The sequence below is a fragment of the Lampris incognitus genome, chromosome 3 (genome assembly GCF_029633865.1).
Source record: "Lampris incognitus isolate fLamInc1 chromosome 3, fLamInc1.hap2, whole genome shotgun sequence".
In the NCBI taxonomy this organism is placed as follows: Eukaryota; Metazoa; Chordata; class Actinopteri; order Lampriformes; family Lampridae; genus Lampris; species Lampris incognitus.
In genome coordinates, this window is record NC_079213.1 from 81,270,271 (window position 1) to 81,293,035 (window position 22,765).

The 22,765-nt window shown below is 42.3% G+C and overlaps 2 protein-coding genes across 6 annotated transcripts in view; one reads left to right on the forward strand and one right to left on the reverse strand.

The window, feature by feature from the left end:
• LOC130110415 (uncharacterized) overlaps nt 1-7,358 on the forward strand; it is a 59,395-nt gene extending 52,037 nt beyond the window's left edge. For all 5 annotated transcript variants that reach the window (XM_056277506.1, XM_056277507.1, XM_056277509.1 and 2 more), the window contains 2 exons: nt 6,831-6,998; nt 7,142-7,358. In XM_056277506.1, the coding sequence (XP_056133481.1) occupies nt 6,831-6,998; nt 7,142-7,288 (315 nt within the window). In that variant the 3' untranslated portion in view covers nt 7,289-7,358. The remainder of the gene's footprint in view (nt 1-6,830; nt 6,999-7,141) is intronic.
• A 7,154-nt stretch (nt 7,359-14,512) lies between these two features.
• On the reverse strand, nt 14,513-16,685 carry LOC130110771 (uncharacterized). Its single transcript, XM_056277952.1, has 4 exons — nt 16,470-16,685; nt 15,496-15,938; nt 15,064-15,380; nt 14,513-14,893 (listed from the first exon to the last, which is right to left on the reverse strand). The coding sequence occupies exons 1-4, from the start codon at nt 16,551-16,553 to the stop codon at nt 14,592-14,594; spliced, it is 1,146 nt and encodes a 381-aa protein (XP_056133927.1). The 5' UTR covers nt 16,554-16,685; the 3' UTR covers nt 14,513-14,591.
• Between the last annotated feature and the right edge of the window lie 6,080 nt (nt 16,686-22,765).

Below are 22,765 nucleotides of genomic sequence, written 5' to 3' on the forward strand. Positions count from 1 at the left end.
TGTTCTGCTCTGTCGTCTCCTGACAACATTAACAGGATTACCGTGAGCAGGGTGTGGCTCTTTGCCACGTACTGATGGTCATTCATCATGGAGAGGCTATATTTTGCGCTTCACATGATGCTGAGGTGTATGGAGACCAGTCTAGGATGCCACGAAAGGCCATCTAGGAAAGGCACTACTCCTATTCTTTACCCCTTAACCCCAAATCTAGACAATCTAGCAGTTCAAGATTACTAAGAGAAACACAAGACAACACCAGATCAAGAGTATGCCCCTTATTATGAGTTGGCTCCTTAACAAATTGTTAAAGGTTAAAACACTCAAAGAGGTTGATAAAATCAGTGATAAAACAAGACATGGAAGGGCAGAAAACATGTATATTAAAATCAAGGATAAGAACGCTGTCATATTTACCTATAATAAAAGAAAAGTTAAGAAAATTCTTGAATAAAACTAGTGTTAGTCTTAGGTGGTCTATAGATTAAAAAACAGTATCAGATGGTGGCCATTTAAAAGAAAACCCAGAGATTCAAAAGGAGAAAAAGTATTAAGAGACAGGGAAGTATTTGTAATTGACAGCTACCCCAGCTCCACAGCCAGACAGCCTTGGTTGATTAAAACAGGAGTATTTGGGGGGACATGCCTCAGTTAGCGGGATAGTGTATCCAGGGCTTAACCAGGACTCTGAATGAATACCAAAAAAAAAAACAAAAAAAAACAAAACATTATTGGTAATGATAAAATCTTAGCATAAAAAAAGACTTGTTAGCAAGGGACCTTGCATTCAGCAAACAAAACATCAGCAATAGTTTCAACAGTAGATGCAGTCAAAGGCTGTGCTGTTGAAGGGAAGATATACCTGATTTTGTTGTTAGAGCGGATGAAATGGAAACCAAGTTTGCGCTTATTGTAAATTTAGTAGTACCTCTGGGTCTATAGGTGGTACGGTTTAAGGTAATCCTAATGGGAATAGGAATAATGTTGATGAAAGAGTGTTCAGCAGGACCCAAGGAGAGATGCCGTATGGGGGAAACTCGCGACGAGAGGGTCAATGACATATGAGGCCAGTGGAGGGAGTCAGCAGGCAGAACAGTACTGTCGAGTGCCTCCGCTTCTGTCTGTGGTGGCACTCGTGGTATGTAAACAGAGTGCTGACAAAAAAACGCCCATAGACTGCCATGTTAAACTGAGCTCCGAAGTTTTTGTCAAAAACAGATGGCAATTTTTAAACTGCGACAGCTCCTATAAAACATGAACAGTAGGTACACCTAAGCGTCTAAACTGAAGCCTTGTGATGATCCTCATTATAAAAATATTCTCTCAGTACAACTTGTACTTTTCGAGCTATGAGGGCAGCAAGCAGCAGGCACACTCTAAATTTCTCCAGAAATTTTCAAGTTATTACTAGAGAACTTTTCAACACAACTCAATTTCCCACTCTGAAAATAGCAATTCACTATCCTCATCTCACTAACCAGCACAGTGGGCTTTATTTTGGCCGAAAGATTCGGGACCATGAAAAGCTCCACTTATGCTATAAATACTGGTAAATGAACTGCATTTATATAGTGCTTTTCTAGTCTACTGACCACTCAAAGTGCTTTACAATCTATGCCTCACATTTACCCATTCATACACGGATGTTGTGAAAAATGAATGAATACATTTCCCCTACATGCCATTTTTGAAAATACATGCGAAAAAAAATGAAGGAAAAATCTATTAATGAGTAAAATTATTTCTTCCCTTTCTCCTTCATTTTCACAGTGTTGGATTTTCAAAGTTTACCAACTTTGTGGAAAAAAATATATATACACAGACCTGCCGCTCTGTGATTGCTCCTAAAATTGCATATATTTCCATTAAAATGTTTTAGATCAATTGCACACATAAAAAAAGTTGTAAGGTCTACCTAAAACGACCGTGAGCTGTCAAAAAGGCGGCTCGTAATTTGCGCGTGATCATGAGCGTCATGTCACTATTTACGACGTGTGTTGGTCACATCATTTCCATCGTGAAGTTCATTGCTCTGTCCTAGAAACACACTAGCGTTCTCCAGTGCAGAGTAATAGTCTAACTTGATTTTTGATTATTGCCAACATGTCTAGTTACAGACACCGTTTCAGACACAACATGACTATCACCGAGGCGTTGCAGTATTTACAAGCATCGGACAGTGGCCATTTTAAATTTTTCAAAAAATAGTATTACTACTACTACTTTCGGCTGCTCCCGTTAGGGGTCGCCACAGCGGATCATCCTTCCATTTCTTCCTGTCTTCTGCGTCTTCCTCTGTCACACCAGCCACCTGCATGTCTTCCCTCACCACATCCATAAACCTCCTCTTTGGCCTTCCTCTTCTCCTCTTCCCTGGCAGCTCCATATTCAGCATCCTTCTCCCAATATACTCAGCATCTCTCCTCCACACATGTCCAAGCCATCTCAATCTTGCCTCTCTTGCTTTGTCTCCAAACCGTCCAACCTGAGCGGTCCCTCTAATATAATCGTTCCTAATCCTGTCCTTCTTCGTTACTCCCAGTGAAAATCTTAGCATCTTCAACTCTGCCACCTCCAGCTCCGCCTCCTGTCTTTTCGTCAGTGCCACTGTCTCCAAACCATATAACATAGCTGGTCTCACAACCATCTTGTAAACTTTCCCTTTAACTCTTGCTGATACCCTTCTGTCGCAAATCACTCCTGACACACTTCTCCACCCACTCCAACCTGCCTGCACTCTCTTTTTCACCTCTCTACTGCACTCCCCGTTACTTTGGACAGTTTACCCCAAGTATTTAAACTCAAATGCCTTTGTCACCTCCACTCCTTGCATCCTGACCATTCCGCTGTCCTCCCTCTCATTCATGCATAGGTATTCCATCTTGTTCCTACTGACTTTCATTCCTCTTCTCTCCAGTGCATACCTCCACTTCTCCAGGCTCTCCTCAACCTGCACCCTACTCTCGCTACAGATCACAATGTCATCCGCGAACATCATCGTCCATGGAGACTCCTGCCTGATCTTGTCCGTCAACCTGTCCATCACCATTGCAAACAAGAAAGGGCTAAGAGCCGATCCTTGATGTAATCCCACCTCCACCTTGAACCCATCTGTCATTCCAACCGCACACCTCACCATTGTCACACTTCCCTCATACGTATCCTGCACCACTCCTACATACTTCTCTGCAACTCCTGACTTCCTCATACAATACCACACCTCCTCTCTCGGCACTCTGTCATAAGCTTTCTCTAAATCTACAAAGACACAATGCAACTCTTTCTGGCCTTCTCTATACTTCTCAATCAACATTCTCAAAGCAAACATCGCATCTGTGGTGCTCTTTCGTGGCATGAAACCATACTGCTGCTCGCTGATTGTCACCTCTCCTCTTAACCTAGCTTCTATTACTCTTTCCCAAATCTTCATGCTGTGGCTGATCAACTTTATACCTCTGTAGTTGTTACAGTTCTGCACATCGCCCTTGTTCTTGAAAATCGGTACCAGTATGCTTCTTCTCCACTCCTCAGGCATCCTCTCACTTTCCAGGATTGTGTTAAACAATCTAGTTAAAAAATCCACTGCCATCTCTCCTAAACATCTCCATGCCTCCACAGGTATGTCATCAGGACCAACTGCCTTTCCATTCTTCATCCTCTTCATAGCTGCCCTCACTTCCTCCTTGCTAATCCGCTGAACTTCCTGATTCACTATCCCTACATCATCCAACCTTCTCTCTCTCTCATTTTCTTCATTCATCAGCCCCTCAAAGTATTCCTTCCACCTTCTTAGCACACTCTCCTCGCTTGTCAGCACATTTCCATCTATATCCTTGATCGCCCTAACTTGCTGCACATCCTTTGCAGCTTGGTCCCTCTGTCTAGCCAATCGGTACAAGTCCTTTTCTCCTTCCTTAGTGTCTAATCTGTCGTACAACTCACCATACGCCTTTTCCTTTGCCTTTGCCACCTCTCTCTTTGCTTTACGCTGCATCTCCTTGTACTCCTGTCTACTTTCTTCATCTCTCTTACTATCCCACTTCTTCTTTGCCAACCTTTTCCTCTGTATAATTTGCTGTACTTCCTCATTCCACCACCAAGTCTCCTTGTCTTCCTTCCTCTGTCCTGATGACACACCAAGTACCTTCCTAGCTGTCTCCCTCACTATTTCTGCAGTGGTTGTCCAGCCATCTGGCAACTCTTCACCACCACCCAGTGCCTGTCTTAACTCCTGCCTGAACTCCACACAACAGTCTTCCTTCTTCAACTTCCACCATTTGATCTTCGGCTGTGTCTTCACTCGCTTCCTCTTCTTGGTCTCCAAAGTCATCCTACAGACCACCATCCGATGCTGCCTAGCTACGTTCTCCCCTGTCACCACCTTGCAGTCTCCAATCCCTTTTAGATGGCGCCTTCTACATAAGATATAGTCCACCTGTGTGCACTTTCCTCCACTCTTGTACATCACCCTGTGTTCCTCCCTCTTTTTGAAATATGTATTCACCACAGCCATTTCCATCCTTTTCGCAAAATCGACCACCATCTGTCCTTCCACATTTCTCTTCTTGACTCCATACCTTCCCATCACCTCCTCATCACCTCTGTTCCCTTCACCAACATGTCCATTGAAGTCGGCTCCAATCACCACTCTCTCCTCCTTGGGTACCCTCTCCACCATGTCGTCCAACTCACTCCAGAATTCTTCTTTTTCATCCATCTCACACCCAACTTGCGGGGCATATGCGCTGACAACATTCAGCAATAAACCTTCAATTTCCAGCTTCATAATCATCACTCTGTCTGACACTCTCTTCACCTCCAGCACGCTCTTGACATACTCTTCCTTCAGAATGACCCCTACCCCATTACTCCTCCCATTCACACCATGGTAGAAGAGTTTGAACCCACCTCCGATACTGCTGGCCTTACTCCCCTTCCACCTGGTCTCTTGCACACACAGTATGCCTACCTTTCTTCTTTCCATCATGTCAGCCAGCTCTCTCCCTTTACCAGTCATAGTGCCAACATTCAAAGTTCCAACTCTCACCTCCACATGCCTACCCTTCCTCCTCTCTGGACATGCTTTCCCCCTCTCCTTCTCCTTCGCCCAACAGTAGCATAGTTTCCACCGACACCTTGCTGGTTAACAGTACCGGTGGCGGTCGTTGGTAACCCGGGCCTCGACCGATCCGGTATGTAAGTCTTATTTATGATCCGCATATTTGATTTGGCAAAGATTTTACGCCGGATGCCCTTCCTGACGCAACCCTCCCCATTTGTCTGGGCTTGGGACCGGCACTAAGGATGCACTGGCTTGTGCATCCTCAGTGGCTGGGTTTTTCAAAAAATAGTATTAAAGTTGTTAAAATTTTAATTTTGGTGTCAGTCATTGCTTAACAGACATACTAGCATATGCAATGCATTAATATCTCGATTGGGTATTTATCTTGACTGAATATAGAGTTCGTTCTAGTAGTTTTTAAGTTCCGGTCGTTGTTTGGGACCGTTTCAATATTTATTTTCAGTTCTTTTTTTTACATTTCACGTTGTATAGGCCTTGTTATTTTTGTTAGATTAGCAAGATGTGTTTTCCGTTTTGTTTTTCAGGTAATATTTTCACTTTCAATTTGCTATTCAAGTTTGACCATGTCTCTCTGAAGTTTAACTTCTTTAAAAATAATATTATAGTTTCTAAAATTTTAATTTTGGTTTCATTCGTTTCCTAACAGACATACTAACATATGCAATGCATTAATATCTCAATTGAATATTTATCTTGACAGAATATAGAATTTAAAAACCGGCCGTGATTTTGATGGCCCATGGTTGTTTTAGGTAGGAGTGAAATCCTGGTCGTTCCAGTGCTAAATTTTATATTTTTAGACAAACTATCCCCAGTTAAACAAATAAAACATGCTGCATACAGAAAAATGGCAGTTTTTTTTAACATAGGATCCTACAGCCTAAAAAATAATAAGAATAATAAACATTTCTTCAAAGTCCTTTAAAAGACACTCACCTGTGTCAATTCCCTCCAGGCCAAGAACTTACAAGTTTGCTGCACAATTTCCTCAATGCTATTTAAAGTCTGTTCTTGAGATGGACCTCCGCCTGTTTGAGAAGCTTGTGAGGTGTTGAGTGATATCTTGAGTTCTCCGCTTCAAATAATGCCATCTTCTTTTACAGTCTGAAGGTGTGTGCTTGAAAACACCAACAGCACGGACAGACTGGGATATTAAATCCCAAATATGGTTTCTCTCTGTCACATTTAAATCCATTGCCTTAAGTTTTGAGGAATGCCTCTGCACCTCATCGGTCAGGGCTTGAAAACTTCATTTTTCTTTCTTTCTGGCATTGTTCTGCCTACTGTGTTCTTGGCGCAAAGCCGCCATTCTTTGCCACATGGACAATTGCAATCAAATGCAAAACAGCAAATTGCAATCAAATGCAAAACAGCAAATTGCAGTCGACTGCAAAACTTGATATGCATGTTTGCGCTGTAGTATCATTAGCACAATATCTTTTGTGAATTGGACCTTGAGATGGAGTAGATAACAGTTGCAAGTGATGTGCAATTCATGGTGCTATCAGTGGCCGCAATCCATTCTTTTGTGAATTCGCCTGTAATTCTTTACGTGTGATGTTTCCCTTGAGAAATTTCCCCAGAAAATTAGATTAAAATGTAGTTTACCAATTAGTTGTTTAACCAAGTACAACATTGGTTCTTTTTATAACAGTTTAAAAACCTTTGTCAAAATGTTAGGGTATGATGAATAAACTTATATAGGCAGCGAAGGCATCTTTAACGTCATGTTCTTTTTTATGGCCTGTAGGAGTGTGAATCATTGCATGGGCAACTACAAGTTAAGGTGGAGACAGAAGAAGTTCACATACAAGATGTCCACCACGCATTTATGGAAATTAAGCCTGTTAAAGTAAAAGAGGAGCCTGATGACTGCCCTTCTTCCTCCACATCCAATATATATGGAGTCATTGAGCAGGTTGGTAGAGCCACGGGTCTGTGACATCTTTGTAAATTAAGTGGAAAGAACATGGGGAACATTTGTAATATTTCCCATTTGGGAATCTGAATGTGTAATGTCATTCTCTAAAAAGATTTTTAAGTTAATGTTTACCTTTTCAGGCACTGCCTTCACCAGGACATTTAAAACAGGAGGAAGAGGAGCCTGAAGCTGTCACCCAGTATGAAGACATTGTAAAAGTTGTTGTAAAGCAGGAAGATGAAAAGTTGATTTTGGTTAAAGAAGAAGATAAAATATCAGAATTTTAAGACCCTTGGACTCTTTCTTACAAAAAAATGAAGTTGAAAACATGAAAATGTTGATCTAAAGCTGAATGAAACTGTCTAACTGATCAAAATGTAATTTTTGTGTTCTCCTTGCTCCCCCCCACCCCATTTTACCACTTATCGAAGATTGTCATCAACAGTGAAAGGTAGTCCAAATTGTTACAATCGCTACTGGGTAGCAAAACTTTGTATGAGCAGCATTCTGGTGGCATGGTAGCCCAGTGGTTAGCACTGTTGCCTCACAGCAAGGTCCTGGGTTCAGAATCAGAAACACTTTGTAATTTCATTTTCATTCAAATGAAAGTTCAAATTAAATGAAACATCGGTTCCCCCAGCCCACAGCAGTGCAACACAAAGACAAAAACACATATCCAAAAACTACAAAAACACATATATCCAAACTAACACATATATCTAAACTAAACAACAACAAAAAAAATCACTGTCCTGGGGAACGAACGCCAGCCAGGATGACTGTTGAAACTGCCAGTCTGCATGGGCTAGCAGTTAGCTTAGCCTGCCCCTCTTTCCCGTCCTGTCAGATCACCTTCGATGTTTCCTCTTCAGGTGCAGCTCCGGTCAGGGCTGTGGTCCTTGGGCCTACAAGACAGCAGACCAAGCTCCCTCAGCTGATCCTATGCTAGCTGTCCCAGCCAGACACCTTCGACACACCTCCCCGCACTCCACATGACGACACTAAAAACACAGTCAAGGGTAGGTGAGGCTGCCACCAGACTGCCCTCAGTATTATCGGAACTGCCGGTCTGCATGGGCTAGCAGTTAGCTTAGTCTGCCCCACTTCCACGTCCTGTCAGACCGCCCTCGGTGTTACTTCTTCGGACACAGCTCCAGGCAGGGCCATGGTCCCTGGGCTCACAGGACGCAGCAGACCAAGCTCTCCCAGCCGATCCATCGCCAGCTCTCTCAGCCATCAAACAAAAACAAACTTAGGCGTGGACAAAGACACTGCATGGACAGTACTGGGTGAGGCAGCTTCAAACGGGAATTTGCGCCGCCATCTTCCCACACCAAAAGTGGAAGTGGAATATCAAACCCCAGGCCGTCCCAGGTCCTTTATGTGTGGAGTTTGCATGTTCCCCGTGTCTACATGGGTTTCCTTCAGGTGCTTCGGTTTCCTCCCACCATTTAAAAAAAAAAAAGGACATACATGTTAGGGTTGATCAGAATCAGAATATTTTAGTCATCCCCGAGGGGAAATTGGGTCTTATTAAAGACACTCATGCTCTAGTAAAGAATAAAACTAAAAACTAACAAGATAAAGAAAATAGAAACAAGAAAAACAGAAACAAATAGAAATAAGAGGAAAATATAAACATATGTGCACCATGCTACCAATACTCCTGCCTGTGCCCCTGACCAAGGCAATAAGAAAAAGAACTGGAGTTGGTCCCCGGTTCCTGCAGCGGCCCACTGCTGCTATACAATAGGATGGTTTAAATGCAAAAACAAATGTCATTGTAATCCTCAATGACAAAATAAAGTAGCTTTTTCATCTTCTAATAGTTTAAATCAATGGACTAAATTTCCTCTTACTGTGCATTTAACCGAATGCTAAGCAAAATCCTCGTATGGGTTTGATCGCATGCCTGAAAAAAATTAACAAGCAAATTTCGTGGCACGTCACAGCAATTTTGATTACACCAATGCTGCTAGCAAGTTTGCTAGACCCTATAGAAGACAGCTAAGTAACAGCGATGGGAATTCAAACTCTTTTTAGTGAGCCAGATCATTTGGCTCAGCTCAGCAATAAGAGCCAAATAATGTATAATAAACATTGTAAAAACATCACATTACATACTATTAAACTATTACACGTGTATTGAAATGTTTTGTATGGTGGTGACTGGCGCAACATACAAGTCTCACCATGCTTGGCTCTTAATGTTATTACCAAACGTAAAAACGGCTCGACGGGAGCCAGCTCCCATTGTTCACTTAAAGGTGCCGGAGTCTGCTCCTTCACGACCAACACATTACTACTAAAAAGTAAGTCATAGGTTCATCCTAAGTTATCTTGAAATCTTATCTCATGATCATGGATCAGCGACAGCAAGTCCGTGCTGTGGCTGTGCTTGGAAGTCTCACCGGCCCCAGCATTGGCAGTCATTTTGGGTGCATAGTATTGTAGCATTCACTGCTATTAAAAAACACTTCAAAACATGTGTTGCTTTATTCACGGCTGTTGCCGGCCACAGCCATGCCGTACACACCGCCATTAAACCCCACTCAAGGTCTGTCTCTCCCTCCAAAACCCCGACCCACTAACCCATGACCCAGCAACTGTGTACCTACCCCCTAAGAACTGCAAAACATCTCCCCCAACCAACTATGTACAACTAATACTTATACGCTAGACTACCCCTCCCCCCTTATTAAAGTCCTCGAACCTGAGGACAAAGCCTGTAAACCTCAGAGAAGTTGTCCGCCGCCTTCTCGGTTGCCTCGTAGGCATTCTGGTTGGTCTTCCCCTGGCTCTGTTCAGGGTCGCCCCGCCCCCCAAGGAGGTGAACTGGGCACTGAGGCAGCAGATTGGGTCCCACTTACTGCATCATCAGGACTGGCTGCTACAACCCCCACTTCCCCAGATGTCACAGCAGGTGACACGGGTGCCCTCCCCCCCCCCTTCTAGTTGCCCGAGACATTGCAGAGCCCCTGTATAGGGCTAGCAAGTCACAGTATAGTGCTACTTCGTGGCCCCATAGAGGCAACTGTACCCAACAGACAACCTCTCCTAGCCGCTCCAAGACCAAACAAGGCCCCACCCAGTGGCTGTCCAGTTTAGGGCACCTGGCCCTTCTTCCAGGTTGGGGTGTAGACCCAAACTAGTTCTTTGACTGTAAAGTGTTGTCTCCTGGCACGTACATCATAATTCCTTTTCTGCCGCACCCCTGCACTCTGCATTTCCCTCAAGGCATATGCTTGTGCAGTGTCCGAACAGTCCTGAAGTTGTCTGGTGTAGCTCGGACTTGCAGGGGCAGATGATGCATCCAGGGCCAGTCCAAAGGCCAACGCCGCAGGGGTCCTCATTTCCCTGTCCAACATGGGGCAGAATTGGATAGCTTTCAGAATATCTCATGCTATATATATATATATATAAATCCATCCATTATCCAAACCGCTTATCCTGCTCTCAGGGTCCTGGGGATGCTGGAGCCTATCCCAGCAGTGATTGGGCGGCAGGCAAGGAGAAACCCTGGACAGGCCACCAGATTCTCTCTCTCTCTCTTTTGTACTGCAATGTATTAAGTTTTTTTTCCCTACATGTATCTTATAATATATATATATATATATATATATATATATATATATATATATATATATATATATATATATATATGCATAGCAGCTCCTCATTTGTTGAGCACTTTTATCTACACCATTGATGGTTTCCGGGGGGCGGGGGGTGATGGTATATATATACTATATAGAGAGAGAGAGTTTGGAATTTTTTTAAATTTTGTTTAGGTAAACCAGGGCTTATTTTAATGTGATACCAACCTAAATTGACATTTATTGACATTACAACAGGAAACTTGTTTCAACATTATACATAAGTATTCAATTCTTGAAGAAACATTCAACAAATGAGGTGAGATTAAAATGGGAGAAATAATCTGGATTTGTCATTTCAGAGGATGACTGGTTGAATATGTGCTCTGTATAGTCTACTTCCCCCATTTCGAGTTTTTGGAGAGGATTCTGTTGGCCCTAACCCTCTAACTCTAACTGAAATTTGATTGACTATTTTATAACCCCCAAGTTAAAATGTGTACAGACAGGTGAGGTGGGAAGGGGTTTATGCTGGGGGAAATGTGGAGAACATCTGGCAGATCATTTCCATATATTGGTGCTGCCCAGCCATTTGGTCATACTGCCAGGAGGTAATACGGGCAATACAGAACATTTTTGGTGACGGAATCAACTATGCTTTCTCTACAATCTCTTTGGGCAATATTGCAACTCATTTATTGGTGCAAGACAAATATCTATTTAAGATATTATTGGCAGTCACCAAGAATGCTGTAACACAAAAAATGGTTACAGACCGAACCTCCAACAAAGACTGACTGGATAGATATTGTGGACTAATATTCAAAGTATGGAGAGAGTGACTTTTTAGTTAAATATACAGGTCGATAAATTCTTGCAAAACTGGGGAGAATGGATTGTGTTTGTGACTTCATGAGATGATCACTGTATGCGCTAATGTGCATTTCTATCAGTATAACATCTGTATGAATGCATAGGTGACTGTTTTACTATGTTTTGTTGTATTTCTATGATTTTTATAAAAATAAAGTATTAAAAAAAAGTAGTCCAAATCTACTGTACTACAACTGGACCCCTGGAATCAAATGAAAGATTGGAATAAATTAGGTGATGGCAGTCTATACACTACTTCTACTGGAGGACCAGATTAACAAAGCCCTCTTTGAGATGGATGTCACAACAGAAAATACAAAAATATGAAGTGAAAGGGCGAAAATAATTTTTTTAATAGTTAAAGGATAATTCTGGATTCATACAACCTGGATCTTATAGTTTTTGCCATCGGTTATGTTATTTTACTCACAGGCGACCTTGTGGAGATTTTGGATGTGGGCTCACTGCTGGACACAACTTTACAAAAATGTCTGAGGCCACTGAACACGAGTGCCAGACATGTTTCGACAAGTCCAATTCAACCCAATTGTCTAAAGACTGGAGGAAGGTGCACACAAGTGGATTATGTCTTATGCAGAAGGTGCAGTCTGAAAGGGATTGGAGACTGCAAGAATTAGCAAGGAGGAAGTGAGGGCAGCTATGAAGAGGATGAAGCGTGGAAAGGCAGTTGGGTCCAGATGACATACCTGTGGAGGCATGGAGGTGTTTAGGAAAGATGGCAGGGGAGTTTTTAACTAGGTTGTTTAACACAATCTTAGAAAGTTAGAGGATGGCCTAAGGCAGTGTTTCTCAACCGGGGGTCCGTGGACCCCTAGTGGTCCGTGGTGTAATTGCAAGGGGTCCGTGAAAATAAAATATCTTTAAAAAAAAGATCCTATGACATTTATAGAAATAGGATTATTTTACTCAAATGTGACTGAGACCTTTATCTACCTAAACTATAAAGGGTAACAGGACTTTTTTCTCTAATTACACCTGTTTCACAAGTATAATGTATTGTATTTTAATAAGAGATCTCGCTCCCGTTTGCATTGTTAAAAGTTACTGCATAAAAATTCTGTTGTTACATATATCTGAAAGTTACTGAATACATATTCTGTTTTGTTACATATATCTGAAAGTTACTGCATACGAATTCTGTTTTGTTAACTATATCTAAGTTACAACTGAAAGCTCTTATTTTTGCCCCAAAGAGTGAATAAATGCTATAATGCAATTTAAAATGAACACTTTCATGTTCATAGTTCACAACTTTGAACTAAGTCCACAGTCCCAAAAAATGAACTAGTTCTCACTCATTTCTTCTGTTTTTTTTTTTTTTAATGAGCTACTTTGATGGTCAGATGCTTCAACTCACTGTGTCGTTTCAAATTCGTTGCCAATGCTCAGACTTGTTTGATTTGTTCATAAAACACCTTCAAATATTCATGTGAACTGGTTTCAGCAGTACTGGTAGCTGCATCTGAATGCCAGTTGCACTAACCATGCCGGGTTTTGTAAAACAGTGCATGAGCGTCGTTCACTCCCGCATTCATTAGTTGCAAACTGGTAGGTTCAGTTCACTAAAAACATGAGCACGTTCAATGCGTTCATGCATAACACCATTTGTGTGTGTGTGTAGTTTATGTGGCTGCCATGCCAGGCTATGTTCAAGTGTTTCTTGCTAGTGCCCAGGACAAGATGTTCTCCACAATTAACCTCTCCTTTGAACACACCAATCAAATCACCACAACTACCTTTTCCACCTTAAAAAAACAAAAACATGGCTCATCTCCACCAATCACTCTTTGCTGCTGAAACTTTGATCCATGCCTTCATCACATCCGGAATTAACAAATGCAACAGCATACTTTACAGATCAAAGTCCTAAACAAGCTGCAGTATATCCAAGATTCAAGGTCCTTTATTTGTTATGTCTCATTATACAAGTACAAGAGATAAAATTCTTGCATTTCAGCAGAGGTGGAAAAAGTACAAAAATATTGTACTCAAGTAAAAGTACCAATACTTTGATGAAATATTACTCAAGTAGAAGTAAAAGTACTCATCTGAAAATGTACTCAAGTAAAAGTAAAAAGTAGTTCATTTGAAATGTACTTTAAGTAAAAGTTACTTAGTTACTTTCTTTGTGTGGGGTGTGAGGGTAGTAAAAATAGGACAAGGGGTCAGAAATCCATAACTATTTTGTTTTAAATTAAAGAACAAGTGTAACAAATGTAAGCGCAATAACAATAACTTCACAACAACTGAACTTCTTGTTCAGTTTAAGTAGCATCTTCAAGTTAGTTGAGCTCATCCATTTAGTGGTACAACATTAAACATGCTTACTCTCACGTTTTCTCTCTCTCACGCTCTCTCTCACATGCACACACTCTCCCTCTCTCTCCCTCTCACCCTCTCTCTCTCTCTCTCTCACACACAGGTAAAAAGTACAAAGTAATGCCCACATGATGACGCTCATAAGTGTTGCTACAAAGTCAAACTGACGTAAAGGAGCAGCAATATTCCAGAGGAGACATGCTTGTGTGTGTGTGTGTGTGTGTGTGTGTGTGTGTTTGTTAACCGTCAAAGAATGAGAATGTGGTAATGCCATCTCCACAGCTGCAAGAGCGCTATAGAGGGCATGTGTGTGTAAGTGCGATAACAACAAAGAATACCTACACAAATGTAAGTGTAATTACAACAACATACATGTCAACACCAACAGCAACAGCTGTTATACTGCAAATCAAGGCCGCTAGTTTTGTGACACCCTGAATCACCTGTAACCTAGTCTACAAACTTCTTGTTCAGTTTAAGCAGCTGCTGATTTTCAAAGTTAATTGAGCTCATCCATTTAGTGGTAAAAACATTAAACAGGCTTGTGCACGCCTACTTTCTCTCTCTGTCTCTCTCTCTCAGAGAGGTACAAACTACAAAGTAATGTCCACATGATGATGCTCACAAGTGTTACAAAATTAAAGGAACTAACATAAAAGAGCAGCAATATTCCAGAGAGGAATATTGCAAATCAAGGCCACTAGTTTTGTGACACCCTAAATCACCTATAACCTAGTCTACAAACTTCTTGTTCAGTTTAAGCAGCAGCTGATTTTCAAAGTTAGTTGAGCTCATCCTTGCTCGCTTTGCAGTGAACAGTAATCCAGCACAACTGAAAAGCCGCTCGCAGGCAGCTGAAGCAGGCAGGCCAGTGTTGAGTTTCAGAGAGAGTTTTTTTAAATTTGGAAAGGAGTTTAGCAGATCCATATCGTTTGGGATACAGGCTAGGTACCCTTCCAACTCCCCTGTACCTTCTGGACTTTATTGAGGAGAAGAAATCATCTTCATCTGAGGAATGTTGTCCAACTTGCTCCACTTCTACCTCTGCCATCTGGTCAAGGTGTTGTCTGACATAAGCCAGACCTGTCGAGTGACAAACAACACATTTCTGACAATTAAGACTTGATTAATTTACCAAGAGTGCACCATAATGCATAATGCCTTATAGCACTGACCGCATTGTATTGAGTATAAAACAAAGTAGATCTCCAATAAACTGTTGAAAAGCAGTTTATTATAAGATGCAATCATACCTGTTTCTATGACATCAGGCCTCTCTGTCCAGGTGGTCTTGAACTTCGGTAGAAGTATTGCTGCCGCAATCAGTTCTGGGTCCATCATCATCTCACCAAAACGCTTTTGGACACCATCCTGAATGGCTTTGATGAGTGGTAGACACATCTTGGATGAGGTCTCCTGCCTTTTGAGTTTTGCTTGTAGCTGACATATCACTGGAAGAAGCCACCCTAAGTGTGTGTTGGTCTCTGACTGAAGTATGTTCAAGGCCTTTACCAGAGGTTTCATCACCGAGCAGTAATCAGTCAGGAAAGCAATTTCTGCTTGAGTCAGCCTGGCATAAATAGAATACAAACAATTGTTAGGAAATCAAGCAGGAAAAGTTAAGTTTCAAGTATGTAAACACACATTCACACTTTCATACTGTTGAAGTGCAAATTAAAACTTACGTTTTCAATTTGAATTCTTCACAAATATTCCTGATTGCCTCCTCCCCTTTCTCTTGTATGATCCGTATGATTCTCTCCACAGCCATGAATGTTGAATTCCACCGCGTTTGATTTGGTCGGATGAGCTGGAGTCGGCAATGATCTTCCACAACTTCTGCTGCCATGTATGAACGACCTGTATTGTTCCACATGGCTTGACATTTCCCAAAGGCTGCACGTGATAGTCTCTTGTATGTGTCCATCTTCTTTTCTGCTATCTCAGCATCTGTTATGGCAACTAAGTTGAGAAGATGGCATGCACACCTTTGGTGTGTAGGAAGTTGGTACTCCAGGCCATTATCTTGCTCCAGGATGCTGAATGTGTCCAGGTAGTTGGCTGTGGGCTCATCATCAATTGAATCTCTGTCCGACTCAGCATCTGATTCTGCATCCTCAGACTGGCTCTGTTCTCCGAAGACACTAAAAGCTTTAACGAAGTTTGAGCCACTATCTGTTGTGGTTCTCACCACTTTGCCCCTAATTCTATACTGACAGTGTATGTCGTCAAGTGCCCCTGCAAGGACATCAAAGGTGTGGGACCCTCTTAACCAAGGCTAATTTCCCCGAGTCCACTCAAGACTACTAGCAACTAACAGCTAGCCTTTACACACTCAAGTACCAGGGGCTAGCTGTTATGCAAATTTAGCCAATGTTCTAAAGACTTAAACAGACTGCAAATATACATTACGCGTTTTGTATCTGTTTGAAGTACGATAAACATGCGGATTGTCGGCTGGAGCGAGTTCATTTGGTACTTAATGATGTGTCACGTTTGATTATGTTAGCATAGCAGCTAATTAGAATGTGCTGGCTAGCTGTGGGTTTCTTCTACTGTCAATGGTTGCAGGTGCTAGCATAAAAATGCCCACGAAATGGGGTGAGCCTGGGTTGGCTATATTAAATAAAACTACTAATGAGACAGCAGAAATACTTACCAAAACATGCTTCTGCAGATTTGAAGTGGAGTTGTTGAAAGCAGACAGGTACTTCACTGCTGGGAGGCACATCTTGCACTGCATGATGATGCTGTTACCTTTCCTACGCTTGAACAAAAAGAAATCTTCCAAATGTGGCCAAGGATTTTTTTCTGCATCTAGTTCTACAGACTTCGATGTTTCAGCTTGAGCTTCATCTATTATTTCTAGGTCCGGGTCTTCTGGACCGCTGGCCGCTGGCCGTGCCTGCTTTGTCGACCTCCATTCTAGCACTACAAACTTCGCGCCCACTAACCTAGCTTGTCCACACGTGCCCTCTATGTTCACGCACCAGTGCTAATCACATCATCATTTGTCACTGTTGGTTCTGGCCATTGGTTTACTGTCTATGGTGCTGGCGTGTATTTTTCCCCTGTAGGTTGAATTGTTATTTTTACTCAGTAACGGATAGGATTTATAAAGTAACTAAGTACAATACTTGAGTCAAAACGTACTCAAGTAAAATACAAAATACCGATTTTAAATTGTACTTAAAAAATACAAAATACACAAAAAAAGTATTCAATACAGTAACTTGAGTAAATGTATTTCGTTACTTTCCACCTCTGCATTTCAGCTCCTCAACACTGCAGCAACGGTAGCAATAAAACAACAGAACAAAGAACAGTAATAATAAATAGTGTGCGGTGTATGTGAGGTGGTGTGTGTAGGCCCTGCCTTAACAAATGTGCATATGTGTGTAGTTGTTTGCATATTTGTGTGTGTTTCTGTATGCCACACTACGTATGTATGTGTGTGTGCAAACTGATGATCCGCTGAAGACCACAGGTCAGTACCAGTCAGTCCAGTAACAGGCTTAGTGTCTTTAATGTTCTTTGTTCAACAGCCTGGTTGCTTGGTGGAAAAAGCTGTTCCGGAGCCTACTGGCCCGGGCTTTGAGGCTGCGATACCGCTTGGGTAGTAGCAGCTGAAACAGTCCATAGTTGGGGTGGCTGGGGTCTTTGATAATCCTACGGGCTTTGCTGACACAACGTCCATTGTATATGTCCTGGATGGAGCGAAACTCACATCCACTGATGTCCTGAGCCATATGCACAACCCTCTGCAGCGTTTTAAGGTTATGGGCAGTACAGTTCCCATGCCAGGCGTTGATGCATCTTGGACCCCATGCCGAATTTCTTCTGTCACCTGAGGTGAAAGAGGCATTGCTGTGCCTTTTTTACCACATGGCCGGTGTGTTCATCGCAGGTGATGTCCTTGGTAATGTGGACACCGAGGAACTTGAAGCTCTTGACTCTCTCTACAGTAGTCCCGTTGATGGTGATGGGATCCAGCCTCCCCCCTCTCTTCCTATAGTCCACAATCCAGAACTCTGCTGCTCATCTGCTCACCCACTCCCATGACCACATCACCCATATCCTTCAGAACCTCCACTGGCTCCCTGTCCCACAACGGATCTAATTCAAAGTCCTTCTCCTCACTCAGAAAGCCCTTAATAACCGGGACCCCGCCGCCCTGCGACACTACCATATTCCTACCCACAGCCTTCGGTCCTCCAATGTCAACCTCCTATCTCTACCACACAGGACCAAGCACCAGACCTGGGGTGACAGAGTCTTCTTCACTGCTACCCCCTCCCTCTGGAACGCTTTCCCCAAACACACCAGAGACTGTACCGATCTTGTCCCCTTTCAAATCATTAATCAAAACTCACCCTTTCAGAATTGATTTCAATGTGTTTTATTTTATTTATTTATTTATTTATTTATTTTGGTGTGTTAATTTTATGTTTATTTTAACTTATGCAAGTGTCTGAGTACTCGGAAAAGCTTTCCGTAAATAAAATGTGTTATTATTATAATAAATGCAACAAAAACCTTACCCAATTCGTCATTGGCAGTCCAGATTCAGGAGGCTTGCCATGGAACACATGGCACAGTTATTGGGCAAATCTAACACTCAAATATGAGTACATATTGAAATAAATTGGTAATACTAACATCAGCTATTTATTGTTAAATACAGTGGTGGGCAAACTAACATCTTCAGCTCATGTTCTACATTAGCTGAACAACTAGCTTCCAACACTTAAAATACTGCAAATACTGCATTAATTTCTCCTTAACAGTTATTGAACAACAAATATAAATACAAATAATTTCGAAACGCAGCATTTCAAGTTGTGGTAAACATTTAAATCAGCCCTTAAAACTGTGAATTACATGCTGTGACTATAACAGAGTAGGTAAGCTGTGTCACGATATGAACCGGGGTCAGTTGAGTAACCCTTCCTCTATTTCTCTATGGTTGCTCTGTGTATCTCAGTGCAGATCCCATACCTCCAGCCCCCCATGCCTCAGCCCAATCATCTGGTTTCTCCATTCCCACTCTGCTGGCCTGCTCTGCCTCACCTATGCACTGCTCCCCAGCTAATCAGCCATTAGCCTTCCCCATTCACCTGCTCACCTGCCACACTTACCTCATAGATCATTTAGTATATATACCCGTCTGTTATTAGAATTTGCCAGAGTCTCTTACCTGTGTGTAATTCCAGCCTTTTTGGACATGTATTATCACTACAGTTTTGTGATACTTGCTGGCTATTTTGCTTGCTATTTTTTGGCTCCTGTTGTTGATAGATTTGGCTGGATTGGTTCGTTTCTCTGGCTTTCACCTATACCGTGTACTGGCTTTTGGATTCTTGGCTTAGTAAATGACTGTACAAGAAAATGTATTACCTAGTAGTTTTAGTTTTTTTTATTCAAGTAGTCTTCTGTGTCCTGATTAAGTTCCTGCATTTCTATATGACATTAAGCTCTGTATCTCTGTGCTGAGACACACCATTTTACATTGATTAACAGATCCCTCTGCAGGGACAGACTGGGACACAAAAAAAAAATCAGGCCAGGAATCTCACACCTACCTAAGGCCAGCTCATAGACCATGGGTACTCAAATAGGCTTAATCCGGTCCAGATCCGGACCCAAACACATAAATCTGGACTAAGACATAAATCTATATGATTATTCTCCCACATATGTAAGGCTACTTTTTAAATAAGCACACACAAGCTTCTGCACAGCCAAATCTTCAAAGCATGTCACGTAGATGCTCTCATTTCATCTCTCAATCACAGCAGTATAATACCACAACTACAAAATTAAACTGACTGAAAACCATATTAAGCTACAAGCAGAATAATGGTTGAGTCAGCAAAACAACAAGAGTGGGAAATGGAGGCCTAAGTCGCAACACAAGAAGCCCTTCTATGAAAATGTTTGAGCGAAGACAAAAGGCGCAACTTTTCCCATTGAAATGTGCTTTTTGAACATAGTTTGTAGCCTCGGCTACTCTTGTTGTGCACGTTCCGTGCATGGGACTTAAGGCTATTTGCACCATTGACCTGTGGACCTTTGATCTAGTGGAAATTTGGTAAGTGGACCCCCCCCAAGACTTATCTTTGAGTACCCCCATCATAGACCAACAACACATTGTGAGACCACTGACCATCCAGTGTAATATATTGCAAAAAGAAAGCATATTTATTTTGAGTCTGTTAAATCCAAACTTAACTCATGTTTTGCCCTGGCCTAGAATTAGTTGCCTTTAAGTTAAGTACTTCACAACCTGTAGTGCATGGAGGGTCGGTTTCTGTCTCAATGTTTACTAAACACTGTTCTGCCGATGAGTGTCTAGATTATGACTAATTGATGGCTTAATGGATTGACTAATGACGATTGCAAACTGTTCTCTCACACGTCTTTTCTCTCTCTCTGGATGATGTCTTCTCCTTTTCTGCATGGGAATGGTGTCATGTGAGCCTTCCTTGTGTGCACGTGCAGTCGGTCCTCCTTCCAGGTCTACGTAGTGATGGTGGTCGCCACCTGGACGCTGCTTGGCATCCCCCTCATCACATTCTTTTTATACATCTTATTGTTACGTTCCCCATTAAAGGTCCAGGGGATGAAGGGAAGTAAAGAAAATAAAAGCATCCTGGGGGAATAAGAAAGGCGGGAGGCGCAACCAGGTGTAAAGACAGATTTATTAACAAAAACTAACCCTAAGTTAATATATACAACAAAAAGGGCAACTGAAGAGCTGGCTCTTAACCAACCAGGCTTAGATAACAAAAACTCGGATCAGACCTAAAAAAGAGAAAACAAGAACAATAACACAGCTTTCACCCTCCTTCTCAATGAGTATTGATCGTTAACACAAGAGCTCTCTCTCTGGCTGCCAACAATGGCCCACTGGCTGTGTCTGTGTGTCTCTCTCTCTGGCTGCCAACAATGGCCCACTGGCACTGCTGGGCATCTCTCGCGAAGTTATATATCCAGCTGATGGATGGGAATCACCTGGGCTCAACCAGCAGCAGCTCCACAAGGGACAGGGCATTACCTGGAGAGAGAAAATTACACAGACACCCAACACACAGCGCCAGGGCTGTAACACTTATAAATCAATATTTTGTTTTCCTGTTTCAATCTTATAGCCTTCTCTCATCAAGATGTGTGACTTTTTTTTTTTTTTAACATGATGATGCTGGTCGCGTGGCTTGGGTCCTGGGCTGTTCCGGTGGTGTCTGGACACCACTTGGCATCTTGCACATCATGTTCTTCATACATTTTATAATTCCATTGTAATTGTTATCCTCTTTCAATGTTGTATTCTGTAAATATTGTAAACCACATCCATTGCGCGTTGTCCGTCTTGGGAGAGAGATCCCTCCTCTGTTGCCCTTCCTAATGTTTTTTCCTATTTGTTCTCCCTGTTAAAGGTTTTTTTTGGGGGGGGGTGTTCCTTATCCGATGTGAGGGTCTAAGGACAGGATGTTGTGTTGCTGTAAAGCCCCTTGAGGCAAATTTGTAATATTGAGCTATACAAATAAAACTGACTGGACTGGGAAGGTGTGGGACTGCAGGTTCCGGGTAAGTCCTAGACCGCGCTACAGTGGCGAGGAGTCTGGGTTAGCTCCAGATCGTTAAGGTTTTTGGCCCGCTCTTCTGGAGGAATTGCATCCATTACCGCATGGCTGTTAGAGGTAGGGTGACCAGATTTTCAAAAACCCAAACCGAGACCCTAAAAAGTGTACCGCACGTTCGTGCACGCGCACACGTATATGCACGCGCTCACAAGCTTGTCTGTCTCGCCGGACATGAAACATGAAATGATTTTTATCCCCCCCACCAAAAAAAGACAGGCTAGAGTAGCAGTTGTTTTTTTGTTTTTTTTTAACTTCACACACCTTAGTCCTAAAACACACTGAATAAGTGTTGGCTATAATTTAGCTTGCTATTCTTTTTCGCCATGATCAAACGTCCAAACGTCGCTTGCGCACCTAGCGAGGGCACCTCTCAACACCATGGACAGCGCCTCAGCAGACGAAGGAAAAAATCTGTTGCCGCCAAAAATCCACCAAAACCTAGCTTATTTGGAGACTACATAATAACACTAGTAAACACAAAATACCAGGACTGCACTGGTGCAATATAAAATATTTATTGATTTCTCAGTAAACCTTTAAAACAAAACACGAGGTCTTTGGCAGTGTGTTCCACGAGCCCAGGCTGCTGCCGGCTAAATGGCCGACTAGCGACACATTCTTAGCCAGCTTCTTTTCTTTTTTTAAACAAATAAAAGGACCAATCTCTTTAATCTAAAAAATGTGGGTTTGTTTTTTTAATATTTTACATAACTTGCAGATAATCTTGGCAACGCAACGAACTGGTCACGGTCAGTTGTGCACTGCTCTCAACGCTCTCCATACATTCCGGTGGGCCTACAAATATGTACATGTACTTTCACGTGGTACTCGGTAATCTGCTGGCTTGGATCGTTATCTTCAAACCACAAAAACCTGAGGAAGTCTTGATGGTCTCCCTGAATGATGAAGCAGTCGAACATTTGCCGCTACTGCCACGGGCTCTTTGAGGAAACGTATGAGGACCCCTAGTAATGCGTTGTTCATGTGTGGTCCTCTGAGAAGGACATCGTTGAGAGAGACGCCTTCGTGCTTAGCACTGGAATCAGATATTATGCGTGTCTGGTCTTTTTCTGCGGGTGGTAAACACCAAACATTGTTAAGTACCTGCGGTCTTGTTGCGCAGTCAGTGCTGGAACTAGTTCTGCTTGGTCCGTGTCAAACATTGTTTGCATGAACTTGGAGAAGTGTTCTTTCATATTACGTTTCTTTTCCAACACGCGGCATAGGGATGAGAGTTGGCTGACTGCTTGTTTGCTGTTAAGCAGTCGCAGCCTGTTTGGCCTGAATAGCAGAGGTGCTACCCAGTAGTTAA